General features: G+C 34.8%; 1 protein-coding gene across 3 annotated transcripts in view; it reads left to right on the top strand.

Moving 5' to 3' along the window:
• The window catches only part of Gria2 (glutamate ionotropic receptor AMPA type subunit 2), a 140811-nt gene that overhangs the window by 89246 nt on the left and 27428 nt on the right, over positions 1-24137 (top strand). For all 3 annotated transcript variants that reach the window (XM_027926604.2, XM_027926605.2, XM_027926602.2), the window contains exons 5-9: positions 1761-1814; positions 7935-8096; positions 22380-22547; positions 22812-22916; positions 23592-23702. In XM_027926604.2, the coding sequence (XP_027782405.1) occupies positions 1761-1814; positions 7935-8096; positions 22380-22547; positions 22812-22916; positions 23592-23702 (600 nt within the window). The remainder of the gene's footprint in view (positions 1-1760; positions 1815-7934; positions 8097-22379; positions 22548-22811; positions 22917-23591; positions 23703-24137) is intronic.

Raw genomic sequence — 24137 nt, 5'->3', positions numbered from 1 at the left:
GTGAAGGACACAATCATCTTAATTAAACTGATGTCAGTTCACATATTTTTCATTCAGGACATCTTTTCTTCAAAATTCTCTCTTCAACATGGAGGGTTCAGTTTCTTGTGAAAGGCAACTGAGTTATGTTGCCTAAAAACGGGTTAGAAAACAATAAAATCTCTAACTTTCTTTTGAACAGCTAACACTTCCTATCCAAGTGGCATATGGTAGAATCCTTCCCAGGAGTTTTGTTGTTGGTGTGTAAGTGTGCTGCTTTGGAGCACCTGGCTTGGTCTGGGTTGATGGAAAGTCAGGGAATTCCTCTCCCAGCAGATGGGATGATTAGGCTGAGATCCACTGTGCATAGCCTGAAGTGATGGGAAAAAGACTTTTGTGTGCAAAAAAACTAAAAGATAGCCATGTAAGAATGTAGAATGGAGAAAGTAGGTTTGAAGAAGGTCACAAGATCTTTGGCATTTAAAGCACATTAAAAAAATTATGCTTATTATGCTAAAACAACGGGAAACCACCAAATCAGTTTAATCAGGAAAGTGAGCTAATGGTTTGAATTCCTGTCTACAGCCTTGGCATTTCATACATTCCATTGGTGTGATCATTTTCTTACAAATAGAAATTTCATTTGAATGCGGATGACCTTGGATTTAGGGTAGCTTACTTTATGATTTTTTAGCTGTATAGTGGTATGAGAAAGCCATATGCATTCAGTAAAGTTCTACTTTGAATTTTGAATATTAGACTTTTCCTGGGCTAGCAGCATGCATGTGATATTCTCTGTGATGCTGGGGTGGCAATGAGGCAGACCTCTCAGTCTACCATGTCATCCCAAGTGACAACACCCCATACTCTAATGTTTGTTAAGTGTATTCTATGCATGCTTGACTTCAGATATCTTCATGTTACAGTGGATTTATCAGGACATAAGTCCATTGCAGGTTGAGGATTAACTGTGACTATGTACCAGTACAATGGCACAGACATTTCAAAGGTACCTACTCTCTTTATAACTGACATAGGTCAATGAAAACTAAAACTGATTCAATAATGTCCAAAACTATTGAGAGTGTTATTACCAGGGTGACGACTTCTTCCATGATATGCTTGACAACTGTAGAGAAAAAAAAATTAGTTTTTCTGATACTTGGCTGTCTAAACCTAGAAATAATGTCCATTTGAACTAAGCTGTCAACATTTCAAGATCCTTAGGATAGCAGTATTATTTTATATACTCATGAAGAATTTTTTTTATTTGTTCACTAATATTCTTAAATTTATGTCATTCTAGAAACTTTATTTGTATTTATATTTGAATGTAGATCTGTGAATATAAAATCTCAGGTGTCGGTTTCAAGTGTTTAATCTTTTACTAAAATAACAAGGATGTAACTTTTGTAGGAATGAAATTATGACTCATGAATTAAATATATTTTGATTTTATGTATCTTTAAACTTCTTAAGGACTTTGTGTGCTTATTTTTTTATTGACAAAAAAGGGATAGTTATTATGGTTCAGTGATTGACTTTGTGAAAGATAACAGTTATTAAGCACTAAAATTTATTATTACTGCTTTCTAAGAGGAATAGTGTCTAGATTTGATGATTATATTTTATCATATATTACTTGATGATTTATTATAAATATTATTTTAAAAACCATAGCAGATAAAATTTCATTTTTTTCCTAAATTAGATCATAATGTCAGTAGCTTACATTTATATCATTTGCTTTTATTAAATAATTGTCTCTTTACCTTTATTAGGTTATTACCATTGGGAAACATGTTAAAGGGTACCACTACATCATTGCAAATCTGGTAGGTGACTTAACTGGTACTTATTATTATTAGATATGCTTATTAATAAAAACTTAGAGCAATCATCATTTATTAGTAGTATTTTAAAGATATAGTTTGTTTATATTTGATAGATTATAAATGACAATATATTTCCTATTTGTTATATTTTAGATTTACTTCCCAATTTCCATTCCCAGTCAATCTCCCATTATTACAAACTACGTAACAAGCTATAGAAATATGCCAGGCACAGTGGTACACACCTGTAATCCCAGAGGCTCAGGAGGCTGAGGCAGGAGAATCAGGACTTCAAAGCCAGCTTCAGAAAGAGTGGGATGCTAAGCAACTCAGTGAGACCCTGTCTCTAAATAAAATACAAAACAGGGCTGGGGATGTGGCTTGGGGTAAGTTCCCTTGAGTTCAAACCTCCCTACAACCCACAGAGCAACCACAACGACACCAACAAAAATAGCTATATATAACTGCCTGGTGTGGTGATACAGACTTATAATCCCAGCAACTCAAGAGGCTAAAACAGGAGGATTGCAACTTCAAAACCAGCCTCAGTAGTTTAGTGAAGGTCTAAGCAAGTTACTAAGACCCTGTCTCAAAATTAAAAAATAAAAAGGACTGGGGATGGCTCAGTGATTAAGTGCCTGGGTTCAGTTCCGAGTACCCCCCCCCCAAAAAAAAAAAATCTACAGAACAATATTTGACTTAATAAAATATATCTATATGGGAAGCTAATTTCAATTCAGGGGAAAATTTTTATAAATATATAAATTAATTGTCCAGGTGTTCCTTATTTTTCACTGTCAAATTAAAATTTACACTGAAATGACTGCATGATTAATTGTATTTCCTTCTCAAGTATAATCAATTAATTTGGAATTATAAAATCTTTTTTTTTCACAAAGGTTTTAGATCAGTAGTGAAATAAGCTTTGGCCTTTATTATTGTAAAATTTTATGATCTTTAATTGTATATGATCCTTTGTAATTAAGAACTACTCCCTGCATGCTCATGTATAATGTCCTCAGGAATCAAAGAAAAAGAAGGAAAGAGAATGAAAGCTTGTCTAAATAGCATGGTAGGAGTCTGGTAGAGTTTTTTTTTTTTTTTTAATACAAATGTAGATTTATTTTATAGTTTCTGAAGTTCTGGATTGTATATCACAAGACATCATTTTGACTTGTGACAAGAAGAGGGAAAAAAAAACAAAATTTATCAGCTTACCATAAATACTGTTTTCACTGAAGGTTGTATCAATGACTTAGGAATAATAAATTTCTAATCAACATGCTATTGGGAGAAGTTGGTTTGTTCAAGATGAGATTTGCTTAGCGATGAGATGACGGTCCTGCATAAAAATTCTCTGTGCCAGATGGGGTGGCACAGGTCTGTAATTCCAGCAATTTGGGAGGCTGAAGTAGGAGGACTGCAAGTTAGAGGGCAACCTCAGCAATTTAACAAGGCTTTATGCAACTTAGTGAGACCCTGTCTCAAAACAAAAGGTAAAATGGGCTGGGAATGTGACTCAGTGGTAAAACACCCCTGGGATCAATCCCTAGTTACCCACCCCACCCCCACATACACACACAAAAAATTATCTAGGCTTTTTCCTTATAGTGTACTAAGGAGATCCTAAAGTACTTCCTATAAAAAAGTAAGAGTTAAAATAAATGAAATTCTGTAATAAGGCTCTTCAGAGCCACATTCAGGCAGAGAACAGCCTGGACAGCCAGTCCCCTGTGTGAATCCTGCCATTTGATGAACAACGCAGAGCCACATCGAAAGCTGTGATCTTTAAAAATGTCCAGATGGAGAAGATTATACTGGAACATTCAGAAATAATGACAGAAGGCGGCTCATCAATTTGAAAGTTGGTATCTGATGCTATGGAAAAGGAAATAAGTATTTGAATGTTGAATGACCAAAGTTAAAAAAAAAAAACAAAAACAACAACAACAAAAAAAAACAAAGCTGCTATCATGCTTCTATGGAGAAATCTACCTAATACTTGATCTGAATTCAAGTTTTGCTTTTCCTTTTTTGAACACTTGATTTCCTCACCACCTGGAACTTCTAGTGAATCGTAATTTCAAAAGTCTGTATCATGCTGTCATTTCTGAGAATTCAGGGCATCCTCAGAAATTCCACTGACATTTAAAATTAAAGAATGCCATCCAAAGGTGAATGGCTTTTATCCAAATTCTTGATTGAGAATGTCCTTTTTCCCCCAGCCAGTGTCTGGAGAATGTCTGGAGAGTGTTAGAGGAATTGGTTATAAAAGATAAAGACAAAGCAAAACAAAACAAAAAAAATCTTCAAAAACTTCAGATATCATTATTGATGAATTTCTTCAGCAATTGCTGAATCCTTGATTAGGCTTCTGAAACAGAGTCTGAGAATAAATTCCTGAAAGAGCAATTGAAAGGCTAGCTAGTACATAAAGTGCACATAAGGGCATCCTGTTTTCCTTTCCTCATCCCTTCTGCTGTCATGGATTTAACTTAATTATTTTAAAAATAATGTCTCTACAATTCAGATTGTGCCTTGGCTTCTCTGCTCTCATTCATTATCTCCTTTTCCTTCTGCTCCTCATAAATTGAAAAGTTTTGGACAGGAAAGAAGAAAACTTAGGGAAATGCAGATCCTCACTAAAGCCAGCTTAAAATCTTACCCATATTTGCAACTGAATTTATTGTTCGTAGTAAAATTACAGTAAAACAACAGTAAAAGGATAAAAATGTTTAAAAACCTAATGGAAAGGAAGGAGAAAATAGGAAAGAAAATACCAATTATGCCAGAAGTCAACAAAATTTTTTAGGACATTGAGCAGATGAAGGATGAATATGTGGGATAGCTAACAGAAGGAAGATAAAACTAAAAAAAAAGTGCCTGCAGAGTGGGATAGCTAAAAAGAGGCAGCATTTACTGGCTTATAAAGCCCAACAAGGGTATTCATATGCACATTATTGAGGAAGCGCTTTCAGGAGCAATGTGTAAGTGAGTGAAGGAGGCAAGGCAGAGAAGGAAAGAGAGCTAAATACGAATGTGGTTAAGGTTAGGTTTAGGCTTTGTCTGAGCCCAGATCCCCTAGGACTTTCTGTTGCATAAATTGTATCACCTTCTTCCAACAGGAGACAAGGCAGAGACAGGGGCCTTTCTACCAGATTCCAGTTAGTTTTCGCCTTGACCAAGGAGGGAGTGGTTTCCATTCCAAGGCCAATTTATCTGGGAAAAGTTATGTATTTCGTGAACCACTGGCCAAAGCAGTAAAGGCCCACAGAGGAAGGGCATATCAGTTCCACCTCTGAGGTGGATTCCAGGAAACCAGGAATTATTAGGAACACCTGGGACAAAGTATTTGATTCAAAGTCCCTTGCAGGAATGATTGGACACCCCAAGTACTCATTCCACCCAATCCAAATAAACAAGTATCCACAAGCCTTGGTCCCTAAACCCCCACTTCTCTCTTGTTAATATACTTTGTAGAAAATATGAATTGGAGGAATTTGTGAGACTCAAGAGGCATGTGCTAAAAACACAAGACAACTAAATGAAAGTCTACAAGTGGAATTCTGAACCTCACGTCCCTCATCTGCCATCTGTCTCTAGAATTTGGTCACATATATACACTTATGTGGAGAGTGGATGATCTGAAGAAACCAAATGGAGCAGATATAGGCAGGATACACTTCTGTCCACCCCACCCAATAATCTATCTTATAGCAAAGCATACTTGCTAATGAGCCTCACTCACATATATAGAAATTCCAAGAAATGTTCCAGGGTCTTAATCTGAAATAATCAAGCATGACTAGTCATTTGAGAAAAAAAAATTTTTTTTGCCATGAAGGATGCAATACAAACACAGGTGACATAGGAAAAATGTTTAAAATCAAAGTTAATATCTACTGCAAAATAAAGGAAAATACTTTTAACCCATAAAAAATAAAATGAAGAATAAAATCATTGGAAAGCTAATTTGTTTTATTTCTTACAATAGAAAATTAAATTACATTAATTGTAAAATAAAATTGAGAAAAACTTCTAGATTATATGACGAAAGGACAATAAGATATAAAATGGGAAAAAAGAAAACCTGAAAGAAACTTAGACATTTAATTTAAGGGTTACAATATTTTAATAATTGACTTTGTAGAAATAGAGAAGAGTAAAAATAGGGGAAGGGAATTATTAAAGAATTGTTTGAAAAATGTAGAAATGACACAAATCTCACCACTGAATAAATAATACAATAATAGAAGAAAGGATGAAAATGAGAATATCATCATGGAATTTCAGAGATTAAGAGATTTTAGAAGTTTGGGGCAGTAACAGGGAAGTAGATAGGAGCGAGAAGCAGGTCACATGCAAAAAAGAATTAGAAATGACTTTTTTGAGAGCAACAATGGAAAATGAAAGTCAACGGAATGATACATTTAAGTCATAGAGTGTTCAACTCAAAATCCTATTTTGAGCCAAAGTGCTAATCAAGTGTCAGGGTAAAATCATTTCAGATATAAAATGTCTCAAAAACTTTACTTCCAATGTGTTTTAGGAAACTATGAAGGAATCTAGTAGAAAGAAAGAATAAAGGAAAAAGGAAATATGACCCAGGAAATGAGATTTACTCAAAAAAAGAAGTGAAGGAACACATTAGGGTAGTAATAGCTGTAAAGTAGAAGGAAAGAGGAACCAATTCAGCTTGCAGCAGTAAGGAGGAGTCCTAGAAATTAAATATTTAGGATTACACTGAAATAGATTTCCTGATGTTTGAATATTTCTTTTGTAAAGAAGCCTTTCTTATATGTATATGAAATGTTTTCATGAAGCAACTGAAAAAACATAAGGTTAGGCATATAGAGATCTCTAGTAGTGAAGAGACGGTGATTAACATTCAGGTGAAATAATGCTCAAGGAGAAAAAATGCAATCCTAGTACCTTATTTGACTTTGCTACTAATAACAGAGTTAAAAATATGTAAACAGAAAACATTGATCAAAATGGGTGAAGAGAGAAATGGTTTGGTTACATAACTGGGTTATATACTCATTTAGCATAAATAAAAACTCAACAAAAATATCTAAAATTAAGAAATTAAGAAAGAACAGTGAAAGTGTGTAATTAAAAAAAAAAAACAGGTAAATTAGTGAAAATGAAATCATTGAAATTGAAGGCTTTGAAGCAGCTTAACTGGACCATGGGTGGGGTTGAACAGAGAATCTCTGATTTTTGTTATGTATGTTTTAGTGTAACTCTCTATATATGTATATATTTTCATATCAACAACAATGAAAAGATTATATTTTTTTCAGTATGAGGACCCACACTTAATTCATGGCACTCTTAATCATTATGCACAATAATGAATCATTTTAAATAAGAAAATATTTTAAAATATGAATATTTTATAATTATAAAATGTGATATATTTATAATTGTGACATATTGAAATTGTGATTTTTATTTTTGATAATCAATTTGAATCAAAATTCACGACAGCACAATATTTGAAATCAATGAAAATACCACATGATAGTTTTAGTAGTGAATGAATTCATTCTAATAATGTAATAGACATTGATCTTATAAAATTTAATATGTTCTATAAAATTAGTTTCAGGCTTAATTTGAAATTGTGTATTTTCAATTAAGCAATTGAGAACACTGACTGGGCATGTACCTTCCATTCTCATTTTAAAGATGTTTATCCCAGGCCAGGGAATGATCAATTTAAATAGGAATGACTTTACCACAAGGTTGCAGTCTTGAACTAGATTAATGTTAGTGTCTGTAACCACATGGCAGTGTTCTGTTTAGATTCAATAAATAAAGCTCATTCCTTATTAATTGATGGTCTCTCAATAAAATGGAGAACTTTTATACAAGGACTCTTCAGTACTTTATGAGACAGCCAATCATTAAGCATGGATTGATTATAAGGACCCACTGTGATACCTACATGATGTTAGGCGCTGGTGAGGAACTTTGACTGATAAATGCGTAAAAATATTTTTGGAGACTTTTTATCTCTCATATGTTCTTTAAAATATGTAAAGCCACAATGTGTAGAATTATTTGGGGAATGTTAAGTTCTACTTGAATGACATACAAATATTTTATGTCTAGGGATTTACTGATGGAGACCTACTAAAAATTCAGTTTGGAGGCGCAAATGTCTCTGGATTTCAGATCGTGGATTATGATGATTCCTTGGTGTCTAAATTTATAGAAAGATGGTCAACACTGGAAGAAAAAGAATATCCTGGAGCACATACAACCACAATTAAGGTTTGCTTTTCATTTCTGTTTTTATTTTATTTTTTTCATATAAGGGTAATGATGGAGTGTGGAAAATACAGGAAGGAATAGAGAGCCCAGATCAAATTTTGGTAAACATAGTTTATTATAGACTGCTAAATACAGTTTTTACATTATGTTTAAGTTAGAAACAATTTCGTTTTCTTCCTGTTTGCAATTACCTGCATTCATTTATTTATCCATTTGGCTTTTTTATATTGAGTGGATTCTGTACCGGCACTTGGGTGACTTAAACAAACAAACAAAAAAAGAAATAAAATAAAGAGTCCTGTTTTTACTCACAGTTTAATGGAGGAAGGGCAATAGCCCTGAGAGAATAATGCCAGGGAGAAAGGGGACAGCAAACTGAAAGACACAGCAGGTGTCTTTCCTTGAATTAGATGCTCTGGGAAGGCCTTAGCTGAGGAGGAGGGAATTTTTAACATAAGACCTGAAGAATAAAAGGCAATTGGCTGTGACTTAGAAAATTTTGTTTGCAAGTAAATTAAAGAATAATAGGTGTCAATTTTCCCTTATTTATACAAAACTCCCTGGGAATCCTTTGGTCAATAAGCATATGGCCACATACAAAAAGAGTATTTATGTGGTTTTTTTTTTTTTTTTTTTTGTGTGTGTATGTGTGTACAAAATAACTGCTGATGAATAGCCTAGACTTTGGCACCCTTTAGAAAGCAGACAAAAACCTCAATTACTTTAATAATGAAAAAATAAATATAATGCTTTATGCAATCAAACAAGTACTTCAGGAGTACTAGATGTCATTTGCTGCTGTGATATATGACCTATACAGATTCTGCTTTGCTCTCCATGGGTTTGGACACACTGAGGCCTTCACTTATTTATTTGATCAATTTTATGTGTATCGACACATATGCATGTGTTTACCTTCAAATGTTCTATGTTTCTGCTGTTGGAAGTAAGGTTTTTTGATTTTGTTTTTGTTTTCCTTTTTTTGTTGACCTTATTGAGAGCAGAGTTAAGTCTTGGCCAAGAGTGGATTGAGAAGTGAATGGACTGAAGGAAGCATGCTGTTGACTTTCTAGAGATTTGTGACCATGACAGGCAAAGGGTGCAAAGTCTTTTCAAATGTGTAATGATTTTGTTTGTGTTTTGTAAAGTGAGTTTTATATGAACCAGTTCTGGAAGTGCTATTTTAGTTGCTGTCCCCAGTCAAACTGATTATACATCATGGAGAGGGTATTTGACTATAAATTTTCTGGCTGTGAAACTGGTCCCAGATAAAGATTAGAAACTTTGATGTTCTCTATTTTGGGGTGTATAATTTAATCTTTTTAATTTTAAGTCAATTTCAGAGAAACATCCCATAGGATGTTAAAAAATAACTCTCAGTTAATTTTTTGAAGTAGATATCTTCCTGTTTGGTGGCCTTGACCGAGATTTAGCATTTAGGCTGTTTACATGTGGTTTTCTAGGGATCTGCATGTAACAAAGCTGTTGAGAATGCGAATGGACACCTGGACCCTCAGTTAATGTGAGGTGTGTCTACCTCTGTGTCCAACAGAAGTGTAACTGCCCATCCCTTTACAATGGAACTTCAGGCTTCTGTCCATCAAGACAGGATACAATTTAAGTTCTCTGAAGAAGAGCACATGTGACGTGAACACTCCATTGGTCATTGTATTGTCCCCTTGTTGTTGCTGTGAAAAGTTTGAAAGAACATGAGATTTTACTTTTTCTCCTAGAAGTCATATCATTACTCAGGTTCATGTATATTGCATCAAAATGTGTGGTATATTCAGGGCGCAAGAGCTCTTTGGCAATACATTCTGTTACCATATTTGCCAAAAGCCAATGCCAGATATCCCTCTGCAGGGAGCATACATGAAGACCTCCTTTTCTCACTTCCTGTGTAGCATTTTTCTTCCATAATGCCTCCTTTTGGTGACTTCTAACAATTTTCAGAGATCATGATGGCCTTTCATTGTGCAATGTTGCAAAGAACATAGGTATACAAGTTGAAAAACAGGCTCTGAATCACTATTTGACCTTGGGTCCAGTTTTCTCATCTGTTCCATGCAGTCATAACTGTTAATTCCTAGGTTGCTGTGAAGATTAGGCCTAACTTTAAAAATAAAAAATGAAGCATAACATTAGAAGCATAGATACTAATACCTAAATATCTTTTCCCACTCCTGTCCTAAATGAAGGAACACCAGCCAATTGCAAAGTTATATTTCAGTTTTAACATGTTGTAATCCCTCTACTTCTACCTCAAAGGTATATTTTATAAGGTCTTTGAAACTTTAGAAAAATGACTGAAAATCTGTGGAGAAAATGCATCTGTAGGTGGGAGTTCATCCTAACAGACACAGATTGCTCATGTACTAGAGAGCCAGGAATGGAATATAAAAATAGAAATGAAAAATGTATGAATCTTGCCCTTGAGAATCTACAGTCTTATGGAGGAGACAAACATGCAACTGTAATAGAGAATGATGCATGTAAAATGTGCCAGTTCTTTGCAGATGATTAGGACAGTCTGTGAGAGGGAGATTAGGGAAGAACTTCCATAGGAGGGACACCAGAGCAGCATGGTTGATCAGGAAAATAAGTATGGGAGGGTTTTTAAAAGAGCAGCAGGTACAGAGACTGGAAATGGTGAAACAGCATGACAGATTCAAGGAACTAGACAATTTTTGCAATTGCAAGAACTTAAATATTTGGAACTGGTGAAAGGGACATGTTTGGGGAGTTGTCAGAGGTAAGGCTATTCAAGTGCCAACAGATGTAACAGGTAGCAGTTAAAAGCTCTAATAGTTCCTCCTTATCCATGATGGGTAAGTTCCAAGACTCCAAGTGAATAGTTAAGACCACGGATGGCCTCAAGCTCTAGATATATTTTGATTTTTCATATACATACATAACTATGATAAAGTTTAATTTATACATTAGGCATAGCAAGACGGATTAACTACTATTATAAAATAGAACTATTATAACAATATACTATAATAAAATGTTATTTATCGTCTCTCAAAATGTCTTATTACACTGTACTCCTTTATTTTTTTTTTCTTGTGATAATTTGAGATGATACAATGCTTACTTGATGGGGTGAACAGTAAGGTGAATAACACAGACCTTGTGACCTCAGTGTACAATTTTTTTTCTTTCTTAATGAGAACATTCACCTTTTCACTTAAAGAAAGCACTTGACAGCTCCTCTTCAGCATATCCAAATTGCCAGCATCACCACTCTAGCACTTTGAGGACATTACTAAGTAAAATAAGGGTTAACTGAACACAAGCACTGCCATACCACAAAGAGTACAAGTGACTAACAGGGTAGTGTATAAAGCGTGGATACGCTGGACAAAGGCATGATTCACATCGTGGATGAGAACAAATGAGAATGTGAGGTTACAGCATTCTACTCAGAATAGTATGTGATTTATAAGTTATGAATTATTTATTTCTGGAACTTACCATTTCATATTTTCAGACCATGGTTGACCTAGGATAACTGAAACCATGGAAATCAAAAGCATGGATGTGGGAAAACTACTTTTGAGATTTTCTCTATTTCCATAGGCAGAAGAAAGGAGCCAAAACTAGAAGGAGCTATATTGCATTCTCTAAATATAAACAGTGTATTCTCAATATATGATTCACTTAATGAGAGCAAGCAGAAATATCTATAATGAGATTATTTCCAATGAGGTTACTTTGTTTGATGTTGTTTTTTGGGTCATTGACTATATCAGGTACATTTTCTGGTGATTTAAATCACATTTTATTACTCTACAATAAAAAACTAGTGCTATAGGCACAAAAACTTATAAAAATATTGTTTATTATATCAAATTCTTTCCATGGTTGGGCTTAGGAAATTAAATCAAGTGGGAATAATAAACAAATTATTGTTTTAAAGTTTTAGTCTTCCTCAAAAGTTAATGCAACTTCCATAGTTTCCTAATGAAAATAAATTTCATTCAATAAATCAGTAAAATATTAAATGAGTTGAAATATTTAATATATTTTAATGACATCAAATATAAATTGCAACATTTAAATTTCTTTATTCTTACATAATATACCAAAAATAACTGGAATAATAGCACTGAGATTTTATTTTATTTTATTTTATTTTTTGTGGTGGTGAGCATGAAAACCAGAACCTCTTGCATGCTAGGAAAGCCCTGTAACCCTGAACTACATACACCTTAGCCTTGCACTGAGATTTTAAATCTGACTCTGTCTTTCACTAATTTGCTAATAACTTGGGATGATATTCATTCATTCACTCATTCATTTATCCATTCAACACATATTTGTTGAATTTCTACTCTGCAACAGAACCTGTTCTAAGTGTTAAAGAAAAGACAAAATTATGTTCTTCAAGGAGTTCACAGTCTTCAGAACAAAACTCAACAATTCCCTTGTAGAACTGATACAAACTGCCTTACTGATATCTTAAACAGACATGTTCAAACTCAACTTTTGATTTTCCACCAGATAGTTCCTCCTAGCCTCTGCAAATGATTTCTTCCAAGTCATTCCCATCTCAGTTGATGACAATTCCAACCTTCAGTTGTTACTTTTCAAACTTGAAAATGACCTTGACTTCCCTCTTTCCTTTGCAGCCCACATCCAATCTGTCAGAAAATCCTATTAGCACTGCCTCATTTCTTACCACCTCCTCCACAACCACTCTCAATGCAACTATCATCCTGTCTCTGCCAGGATGATCCCCCAAGTCTCATAAACTGGTTTCTCTCTTCCTACACTTCTCTCCATCTTTGTCATCCTGGTGGTTCTGTTCCAAATCCTCCAATGTGTTTCTGTTTCACTTGATGTACAAGTCATCCTCGTGGCTTAGGAGACCCTAAATGCTCTGTCACTTTGTCTCATATGACTTCCTTTCTCAGCATGGTCCCTCTCACTCACAGTGTTCCAGCAGCTTTGGCATGCTTGCTAATCCTTAAGTGTCCCGGGGTATTTGCCCATATCAGGGCTTTGGCACTGCTTATTCTGTCTTCTGGATCAATTTCCCCTTACATACCTGCATAACTGAGCCTCTTGCATTGATTAGATCCTGGCTTCAATGAAGTCTTCTCAAGGAGTCAATAGACAGAGGGTCTCTATTTAAAACTGCAGTCTCTCCATCATCAGAAGTGCCATCACCCTTCCTCTGCTTCATCTCTCCAATCCCATTCTTACCTTTAAGTATATTTTATTGGTCATTAATTCATTTATTACATTATTGTCTGCCTCTGACTACTTGAAAGTAAGTGCAGTTTTATTGTTTGTTCATGGATATATCCCAAGCTCCTAAAATAAAGTCTAGTACATAGTACCTATTCAATAAATACTTACCTAATGAACAGTAGAGGAAAAGAAAGTATCAACTATAATAAAGACAAAATTCTGGTTCTGGAGGTAAGAAAAGTCTTCTTGAAGGAAACGACATAGAGCTTAAGACCTAAAAGAGAAATGGAAATTACAGGCAAGTAGAAGGGACAGTGGCTCCAGAGAGAGGGAAATGGACCGGTGAAATATCCAGGGCAAGGAAAATATGAACATTTTCACAAGGCTAAAGGTTGAACAGAGGTGCTTTGAGGGACTGTTGAGAAATTGTACTTTAAAAATGTGTGGAATCCAGGGTTGAGGGTGTAGCTCAGTTGGAAAGAGCTTGCCTAGCATGTGTGGGGTCCCAGGTCTGACCATCCAGCACTGCAAAATAGTGCAGTGTCCAGACCTTGTGTGCCTTGGCGACATACTAAGAAATATTTTGCCTTATTCTGAGATAAACAGGGAATCTCCAGAAGAGACTGCTGATCTCAGTTTAGATACAGGAAGATTATTTTGGCTGCTGTGGTGACAAGAGATAGCAGGCAATACAGGTGCAGACCAATAACACAAACAATCTAGTCAAGAGACAACAATTGTCTGAATTGTGGTTGTGGTGTGGGGATGGCAAGCAATAGGTGAATTTGTTACATTCACCATTTCTCTTAATTTTCTTATTTATAAGTGAAAAAATGATGTCTTGCTGGTGTTAAGTGATATACCAGAATGTGACTTTGACTTTTGTGTGGCACTTTAAATAATGCGACCATTCATTTTTGTAATATGCTGATATAAATTCCATTGAGAAATATTTATAGATCAAAAATAAGATTCTTATTGTAGCTAATTGACCCTGAGTCTTACAGGGTGGTTTGCAAGAGTAAGTACACCAGAGATACTTGTAGCACTGAAGGATAATGAACTGTAAAATAAAAGCAATCATTCAGAAAATACAAATCACTGAGAAACTTTGTAGTTATCATTGCTATGAAATTCGATTGAAATTTCTGCCACAGCATTTGATGTGTCCATTCATTCAGCCATAGCAGAAAAGTAGTGAGTAATTTTACTTGATGATACGTAAAGTGACTGCAGAAATCTGACCTGGTCCTTCACAGCATCTAGATCACCTGTGGGATGATGAAAGTAGGCATTTTTATCTTCCTTAGACACATAATGTCAAAAAAAGGCAAATTATGAAAAATGATTTGTCCCTATCTAAAAATAATTTACAAGTATTTCCATTTTGAGATATATTTTTTGTGTTTTCCTCATTTCCAACAACTTGCACAATACGACTATTAATTCTACCTTCTATCATAATAACCCTGGTTCTCCTTTGTGTCATTGATGTCTTGCTGGTGTTAAGTGATTCAATACCAGAATGTGACTTGACATTTGTGTGGCACTTTAAATAATGCCTTTCTCACAAGAATCTCATTTTACTTGGGAAAGGACCTAACACACATACTAACTTTCTTAATTGCTATCCTAAGAGACTTATTAGTCCTGTCTGAAAATAGTAAAATCTTTTTCAGTCCAGTAATTAGTGTCGTGCATTAAATAGTACCCTGGTGGCCTAATCGAATTAATTCTGCTTCGGAAGGGTTTAAACTGACCAAAACCCACAGCTGATTCTTTAGCATTTACCATTGCTAATATTAAAGTATTTGCCCACCAACAAACCAGAAGCTTGGCAGATTTAGTTCTTTATATTTCATAGTTTAAAAAAGTGTGCATGCGATTGAAATATCCTCATAAATTTGGAAAAAAAAATCGGTTTTGATAATATGTATTTTGTCAAAGCTAGTTGAAAGAATTTTATATATATTATACCATTAAATATGCATTATTGATGTTTTTAGTTATTATAATGCAGGATATCTGTGTTCAAATCTCATTTCTCTTACCAATATTTTGCCCCAAAGACTGGGTGGACTTTTCCTCTCAGAAGACCTAAGACGATGAAGGAGATTTTCATTCTTGGCCAACCATAGAAAGGGAAAGTAAACTTACAAATCAACTTCTCAATCCTTTGGGGCTTGGAAGGTTATAGATAAAGGGTTTAAAAAAAATGCAGGAAAGGACTAGACATGTAGATGGAGTGAAAATGAAATTAGAGCTTGTTTGGCATTCACTCTGGCAGCCATCTTAGATTCAACCCGCTTTGGCCAATTCACCTGAGGAGAAACTTCTAGCCTTTAGGTATCCTGACCTCAAAGATAAGCAGGATGAGGATGGTGTAGAAATTCAGCTAGGTCTCCCATGAGAAACAAGATTAGGGCAGGTAACATTTCCACATTTCTGTATCTGTAAAGAGAACAAGTGATGATTTCTAATATTTTCCCCAAATCTCTAAAATCATGATTATGTGAAAAACTAACCCGGGTCCTCAATAAAATGTTACTATTTCTCATTTTTTTTTTTTTTGTTTTTGCTGAATCTCTGAAATCTCATGTGGTTCCCCTTCTGCTAAAGATTGTAGTGACTTGCATGTAGACATCTTTGATACCTAGGTGCCCAAACTGAAACCTAAATCACCCTGGACAGTATGTGTTTTGCATAGATTGTAAAAAATAAGGAACTGTTACAAATGGGAGACACCAGGAGGGATTTATGCAGCTAATGAAATAAAAGCTTTGCTTCTGAGGAAGTCTTTACCTGTTGGCTAAATTAAAACCAGACAGTGCTTTAATTAAATTTTTTTTTCTATCTTTGTAGGAAAAGTTGTATTCTTAAGTATGTCATTTCAAGTTTCTGACTATAAAAGGCTTGTTCCTTAAGTAAGATTTTTAGTCAAGGTCAGGAGCCATTCTTGGTAATTTAGGCAAAAAAAATATGTCGTTTTTAATGTATTCTTTCTACACGAAGAGGCTTTCTTCAGAGTGGATTCAAATAATTTTTATTATTCATAAAGAATAATAAAGGATGTTAATTTTGGTTTCTTGTCAATGGAGCTTTCATTTCATACCCTTGGAAAATGTGATATGGCTTGTGTGCTTACCAAGGATATGGAGCTTTTATGAAGGTTTTATGCCTTTATGCAGTGCAGTTTCAAAGGGCACATGTTCAAAATGCTTTACAGTAAATTAAAGATGACCTTATCACAGACAGTTCTTTTCCAGAGGGTAGACGGCTGTTGAATTCGAAATTATGACAAGTGAATAATTTTAAGGATATAATGCATTTCCTCCTTACTGTTCTTTTTCTTACGACTTTATTTGATTCTTGACTATTGCTAGGAAGCTTAAAAAAGACTTTCTAAGATTCTTCATGTGGGTTTATTTATTTTCCTAGAGCTCTCCATTTTCTTTTTTTTTTTTTTTGTTGCTAACTATTGTGTAAAAGAAGCAAATCATTTTATTGTGTGCGAACCCCCTCAAAAATATCATTCAGCATACAGTGATTCTATGTAAATGATTTAATGCTATCTTAGCAATGAGTATGTGAAATTTAACAGGCTGTAAGGCCTTTAACATTCCAAAGTGTTATGCAAAACATTACTTTTATAAAGTAACCTGGTGTTCAGGAAATTTTTAAAAATTATACTTAGTCTGGGCAATGCTGATTCAATGTTACTCCAAGATTTCTCAGAGCCTGTGATATGTCAATGTGAGAAAAATTTTATTGGGTCCAGAACTGTTTTTGTTGAGCAAGATAGTGGTTTACAAAACATTGTTAAAAAAAAAAAAAAAAAAAAAAAAAAAAAACTAGTTTTACATTATGGTAGATAGTAATAGAAGGAAAAAAAATAAAGCAAACTTTCTGGTTAATAACTTACATCTTTAGCATATTTTCAAATTCACCACATTTTTTACTTTCTACATACCCACTTATTTGATATAGTATTTGCTATATCAAATATGGCCTTAGTGTGTCTGTTTAAAACTGTGTATTGTTCAAAAACTGGTATAGTATCATGTAAGCCAGAACAGTGGGGTTCCCTCAGTGACCCAAGGATGCAGGAATCTGAATTATAATTCCACTTTTGTCACATATTTTTGTGTTCAGGTATAAAATACAATGTTAAGCTGGGCACATTGGTACATTCCTGTCATCCCAGCAACTTGGGAGGCTGAGGCAGGAGGATTGCAATTTCAAGGCCAGCATCAGTAATTTAGCAAGGCCCTGTCTCAGAACAAAAACAATAAAAATTTTAAAAAAGGGCTGGGGTGTTGCTCAGGATAAAACACCCCCTAGGTTCAATCCCCCCCCCCAAAACCTTTATAACTTGGAATCCACACCTACAAAATCAGAATAAAAATACTTGTGGTATAGGATTGTTTTAAAAGGACTTAACTGAGGTTTGCCACATGGAGAGCTGAGTGAACAAAATTCTTCTTCCTCATCTTTCTTTTCAACACTTCTATGGCATAAAAGGGTCCTTGTTCTCCTTTTTTGGCTAAGAACCCTTAGACACTAATACTTGTTAACTTGCCCGAAGATAACAGAGCAGTAAATAGTAAAATCTGGAATGGAGCCTTCCTTGTCTTTTGGTACTAAATGCAATGTTTTCTAAACTGCACTCAACTAAATTTTGCGTTTCATGGAAAATTTAGAAAGTGGCTATTCACAGGACATTTTGTAACACTTTGATACTATTTAATGGTCAGTACTTTCATTTTTGAATATCTTTTTTCTATTTGATCATGAGATGGATAGTATGTTTAGAAAAAGATGCCATCGTGATGATAATCCATAAAACTTTATGCTGTTGTCTATCCTTTTTTATATTCATTATGTTCACAATGAACATACAACTTTATCTATACCTACCCCTACTGCTTTTGATGTCAGGCATGATGTATTCTGGTATCAGTGGTAATAGTAATGTGTTATTGAATGGTTTGTCTGATGACTGTTGGACAAAATAAACATTTAAAATGCATGTTTTACTTAATTTTGAATAGTACATTTCAATAAATATGCATTCAAAATGGAATAAAAAGAGCATTTGGAAAATGGACTATAAAGATGATTTTCCAGATTTCTTCTGATAGTGTGGAGATGATGTGTTCATGAAATAGGACTGCAAAGCGAAATGGTCTCCTATTGAAATTTCCAGCTCAGCTCAGGGATTTCACAGAATGTAAACATCAGGGCAGAGATGAAGCATTTGTTTTCAAAAAAGGAGATAGTTACACTGCCATCATGTTACCTTCAAATTAATTTACATCTACTTTAGCGGATGGTCGAATAAAACAGAAATATTTAACTATCCAGTCAAAAATGTGAACATACTTGTTTAGAGGAATCAATGAGCCATATATGCAGAACATAAACCAAAAGGAACTCTGGAGGCAGAAGCAGCTGATTTTCTCTTAGCCCAGAATTGTGTTTCTGTGACTGTGACTTTTAATTTAAAATGATAATAGGCTTAAGACGTGATTAGATTTGAGCATTTGAAAAAGGTTGAAAGGATTTTTCTTTCTAATGTGCTCAGGCTCTGAGTTATAATGGCAATATGCAGCATGGATCTAAGTGCTTTTAGTTCATTTGGTCTAATCTTATTTTTTAATGTAGTTCACCAACATTTATAGACCACTAATACATTTAGTAGATGGCTTTACAGATTTCTCCTAGTAATGTGAGCAAGCTGACTCAATGAAGATTTTGGCTTTTAGCTATTATCATAATTTCAATATAAATTGCAATATTTTTAACATCCAATTTATTCAATTTAGGCTCCATTTCCTATCCAGAGACCTGGACATTATTTTAAGAGTCAAGGTGGCAATGAACTGAATGCTATATAAGGAAGCAAATTCATCAATGCTTTTCCATCTAGGAAAATAGAAACAGACACACAATTGAGGCAGATGTACCCTGCTGTGACATTTCTTATTTGCTTCAAAGGTCTTTCCTTAAGTAGACAAGGTATGAAGCAATGGGAATATAATCTAATTTTTAAAAATGATACATAGATATTGTAGGATATTTGGAAAAGAAATGTAATTATCTATGTCTCCTCCCTAATATTATAACCACCCTTCTTTTTTTTTTTTTTTTTTGGAAAGGATCTATTTCTTATTAATCTTCTTATTTGATTTTTGACTTTTTCAATTGAGATGTAATAGTAATATTTATCACTGATTTCATTGAAGGCATTAATTGTTTTGTTACATAACCTTTCTTAGTATCACTTTAAAATTTTTTATTAGTGCACTATAGTTACATGTAACAATGGGGTTCATTTAGACACAGTCATACATGCCTGAGGGATAATTTGCTCAACTTTAGTCCCCAGTGCTTTCTCTTTTATTCCCCACCTTCCTACTTTATTCTCATTTCTCTACTCTATGCTGGTTTGTCTTCTATTAGTATCATTTTGTAATAGCTACAAAATACTTCCCATGGCAGAAAATGTAGTGTCTTACATATTTCCTTGTTTTCAGAGATTTAGGTTGTTTCTAATATTTTTCATGCTACAAACAACACCAAAGTTAATAATCTTTCTATGAAAATTCACTGTTTTCCAGAATATTTTTTGGAGTTAGCATATTTTTTCCAGTTAGCATAAGTTGGCCAAGTGGCTCTCTCACGTGTTATAGTTTGCCTAATACCTACAACTTTTATGGGTAAAAATTGCAGATTTTGCAAAAATTGAGAATGGGTTTCATTTAGATCTGTTTAGTTTGAGGCAAGAGTAGGAAACACAAGTGTGACCATTCAGGAGATATCTATAGATTCTTTAGAAACCCAAGGGAGTGAGAAGGGACATCGTTACCTATGGGACACTGAAGCCCATGAGAAGAAATTTTAACAGATTCATTTGAGAAAAAATTTTAGAAAGAAATTTACAAGTGAGGCTGGGCATGTAGTTCAGTGGTGGAGCATCTACTTAGTATGTGTGAGGTCCTGGGTTCAATCCCAGGGGGAGCAGTGAGAAAAGAAAAAGAAGATTTTTTTTTTACATGTAAATATGAATATCTTATTATGTTTGCAACACTCATATTCATTCATAGTGCACTGTGGCCTCAAACTGATTTTGTCTTTTTATTCTTTCTCCTTCTTAACTCCCCCACCAAATTTGTTCACTTATGTCATTTATGTGGTAAAATGAAAGCAATTCAACTGAACAGATTCATTTGCAAAGATTAGATAAATGATATTCTCACCCTACCATTCTGGCATAAAAATAAAATGAAGGCTTCTAGGATTTCAGGCTGCATGGAGGAGATAAGTTATACCAATAAACTATTTTATTATTTGCCTTTTTGAAAAATCTTTCATATTAAAAGAAAGAATACATACCTATCCACCATGGAACCAACTTAAAATATTACAGTGAGGTGCAATGATCTATTGATATCTTTTCACTGGAGTGGGAGAGAATGTGCGTCTCATGAGGATAGGTTCCATATCAAGATCTCTTCCTTCCTCCATACCACCTGCCTTCTCTCCTACCTTTCATTCCTCTCTCCCTTCTTCCTTTATCAGTTCCCCCTTTTCCTTCTTTCCTTCCCTCCCCTTTAGTCTTTACAGTGTGCCCAGCCCTGCCCTAGTTTCTGAGAATTCAGTGGTAACAGACGAGGTCTAGATTTCCCTGGAATAAATATTCTTGTGAGGAGGAGAGATGAAATAAACAAATATGAAATATATACACAAGATGCTCAGATACTGGTAAAGACTCATTTGCAAAGATTAGATAAATGATATTCTCACCCTACCATCCTTTCTTGGGATGACAGTGCATGAGATGGCCGAAAACAAATATTTTCAAGTGAAAAGAGTAACTAGGAGAGGCCTGGGCAGGAAGGATTACATATAGGAAGTAATGTTCAGAAAATGGATGGTATTTAAAGTTATGGACCAAAGGTGAGCACTTAGAGCAAAAAGGGTTGATATGGGGGAATGGCAAATTTAGAAAGTTTCGAAGAGTTTGTCCGTGGAGGAGCAGAAAAGTGGGGTAGACATTGGAGGGACATGTGGATTTAATGATGAGAATCAATTTATTTTTCTTTCTGTCTTTAACATCTATTTCTATGCCTCTGATAGGAGATATTAGAGCAGTTTTGTTTCTAATAGAGATGACCTAATAGAGAAATGGGGCTACTGAAGGGTCTTGACGGTGTGACTGCAGAAATAATGTCTTCAGGAAATTACAGAGATGGGGTTGGGGCATTGTTGGAGGGATCTTCCTGAGAAGGAGCTTGGCCATCTCATGCAGTGTCATCCCAAGAGAGGAACAGCACTGGTAGCTTAATAGTCTTATGGTTGAAAAACAAGGGAGAAATTAGTCTGGTGGCTTCTAATCTCCATGTTCTATAAGGTATCCATATAGTATTTTTCTACTTGGCTCCAGCTCCTGAGATAACTCTGCTGTCCCACAGAACTCTCAACATTGGAAGTTTGGAGTCAGTGTTATCACAGACTGTTAAAGCACAAAGAGGGTATTGAAGTCATGAAGTTTGGTCAATTTTTAGTCTATTCTATGACCAGAATCATTCTAGAGAACTTAGATAACACTCCTAAGACCACTGCACTAATTGGGAAGTATCACCAGGGTTGAATCTGAGACTGAGGGTCCTGAAATCAATCTCTACTCTTTCTACATTTCTCTTACTAGATAGTGAATATGTGTTTCTTTGTCACTTTGATAGTTTTGGATATCTTCATACCTGGCCATAAAGTGATGCTTTACTGAGAAACCAGTAAGAAAAATGACATCAAAATAATTATTATGAAAAGGTCTTACCTGAAATAGTATATATAGTAACGTAACCGAAAATGTTCACAGTCAAGAGCACATGCTGTAGTCCCTGCGTTCCATACCACATTCTTGGATCCTCAGGGTTGTAGATGTGGAAATTGTGTTTGAATCTTGGATTTTGTTATAAGCGCTCTGAATTGTGTGGTGGGCAACTGCTCTTTGGTTTGCCACTGTGCAACCAGTGTCCAATGTTTCTCCCATTCTGATAACACGTATGTGGCCCTTTTCAGTATACTTCTGCCCTGACCTATGATGCTGTTCAAGTTATGACCGAAGCTTTCCGCAACCTACGGAAGCAGAGAATCGAGATCTCCCGAAGAGGAAATGCAGGAGACTGTCTGGCAAATCCAGCAGTCCCCTGGGGACAAGGTGTGGAAATAGAAAGGGCCCTCAAACAGGTCAGTCTCTGAAAATGAGAGTTATGATTTTTAACATGGCCATTCATTTTAATTTTTTCTTGACGAATTTGCCATGCTTGCTTTATTCTTATGTTTAACATACAGGCATTATTATTTCCTAACAACACAAAGATAGGTTGAAGACTGAAAGAAATCCTGTTAATGAACTTTTCTTCACTGGAGCCCAGCAAGAATTACCTGTATAGTTTGTCTCTTTTAGTGAAGTAAATATATAACTCTGCTTCTTTTTCATTTCCTCATTAGGTTCAGGTTGAAGGTCTCTCAGGAAATATAAAGTTTGACCAGAATGGAAAAAGAATAAACTATACGATTAACATCATGGAGCTCAAAACTAATGGGCCCCGGAAGGTAAATCTTTAGAGATTTAAAGGCAGGTGTCTCTCTGTGAAGAGGTGAGTTAGCTAATTATCATTGCACATTTCCAAAAACATCCTGGAGAAGGTTCACATAGAATTTAGTGACTTCTAGAAACATATATTATTGATTTTTTTTTCTGAATCAAATCTATTCTTTTCTGGTAAGTAAGTTTGAAATGTAATTTAAAAACAACTAGCAAGTAAAACTGTCATACTTTTTTTTCAGACTATAGTTAAAAAAAATTAAAAAAAAATTTTGGAGAGAGAGAGAGAGAGAGAGAGAGAGAGAGAGAGAGAGAGAGAACTGTTACTGAACGTTTAGTATTCAGAAGCAAAAAAAAATAGTGACTGCAAATATGGATTAACTTCAATTTAACATCTTTCTTTTAACTCTCATGGTTAAAATATCAGTTTGGTATTTATTTATATTTCTGTAAGTTCACTCCAGAACTACTAAGAGAATATGAAAAGTGAATATGAAGAAACAGGCCCATTTTAAGAATTGTATTTTTGCTAGTTCCTTTGTAGTTTGATTACATGTACACATTCTTTAATTTAGACAAGCTCAGTTAATGTGAGTGTAATTTTGGACTTAGACCTAGGATTAAAAATAATTAAATATGTTGGTAACAGAAAGGTCATTTACCCATGCTGTGACCTTTTTCAGATTGGATACTGGAGTGAAGTGGACAAAATGGTTGTTACCCTGACTGAGCTCCCCTCTGGAAATGACACCTCTGGGCTCGAGAATAAGACTGTTGTTGTCACCACAATTTTGGTAATTAGCTGCATTTGCCTATGTTGGACTTTCCTTTTTCTGATGAAAAATATCTTCCAAGGACAGTTGCTGTTTATGTTTTAGGGCAATAACTAATACAGAGCTGCTTTTGCAATGTTATGATCGTTTATTGCATTTTTCTCTGTCAAAAGAACAACATAAACCCTTGCAGAACCATTCACACTGTTCTCTGTTCCATTCAAGTCTGAAATAGTCTGACAGATAGTTCATACTCTATTTCACACCCAAACAACGGGGCAAAGACTAAGAGGGTCGTCATATTTCCTCAGATGTTTTGCCTTGCCATTCCCACCTAACTCTGGGTAAACTCTGTATTCCATTTGTTAAATGAATTAATAATGTTTTTGGCTTCTTTTTCATAATAAAAGATAAAATTCTTAAAAACAAGGATGATATCCATTCTTTTTACCCTTA

This window comes from Marmota flaviventris, chromosome 7 (assembly GCF_047511675.1).
Source record: "Marmota flaviventris isolate mMarFla1 chromosome 7, mMarFla1.hap1, whole genome shotgun sequence".
NCBI lineage: Eukaryota > Metazoa > Chordata > Mammalia > Rodentia > Sciuridae > Marmota > Marmota flaviventris.
The sequence above is the reverse complement of the archived record's forward strand: the minus strand, read 5'-3'. Positions and strand labels throughout refer to the sequence as shown.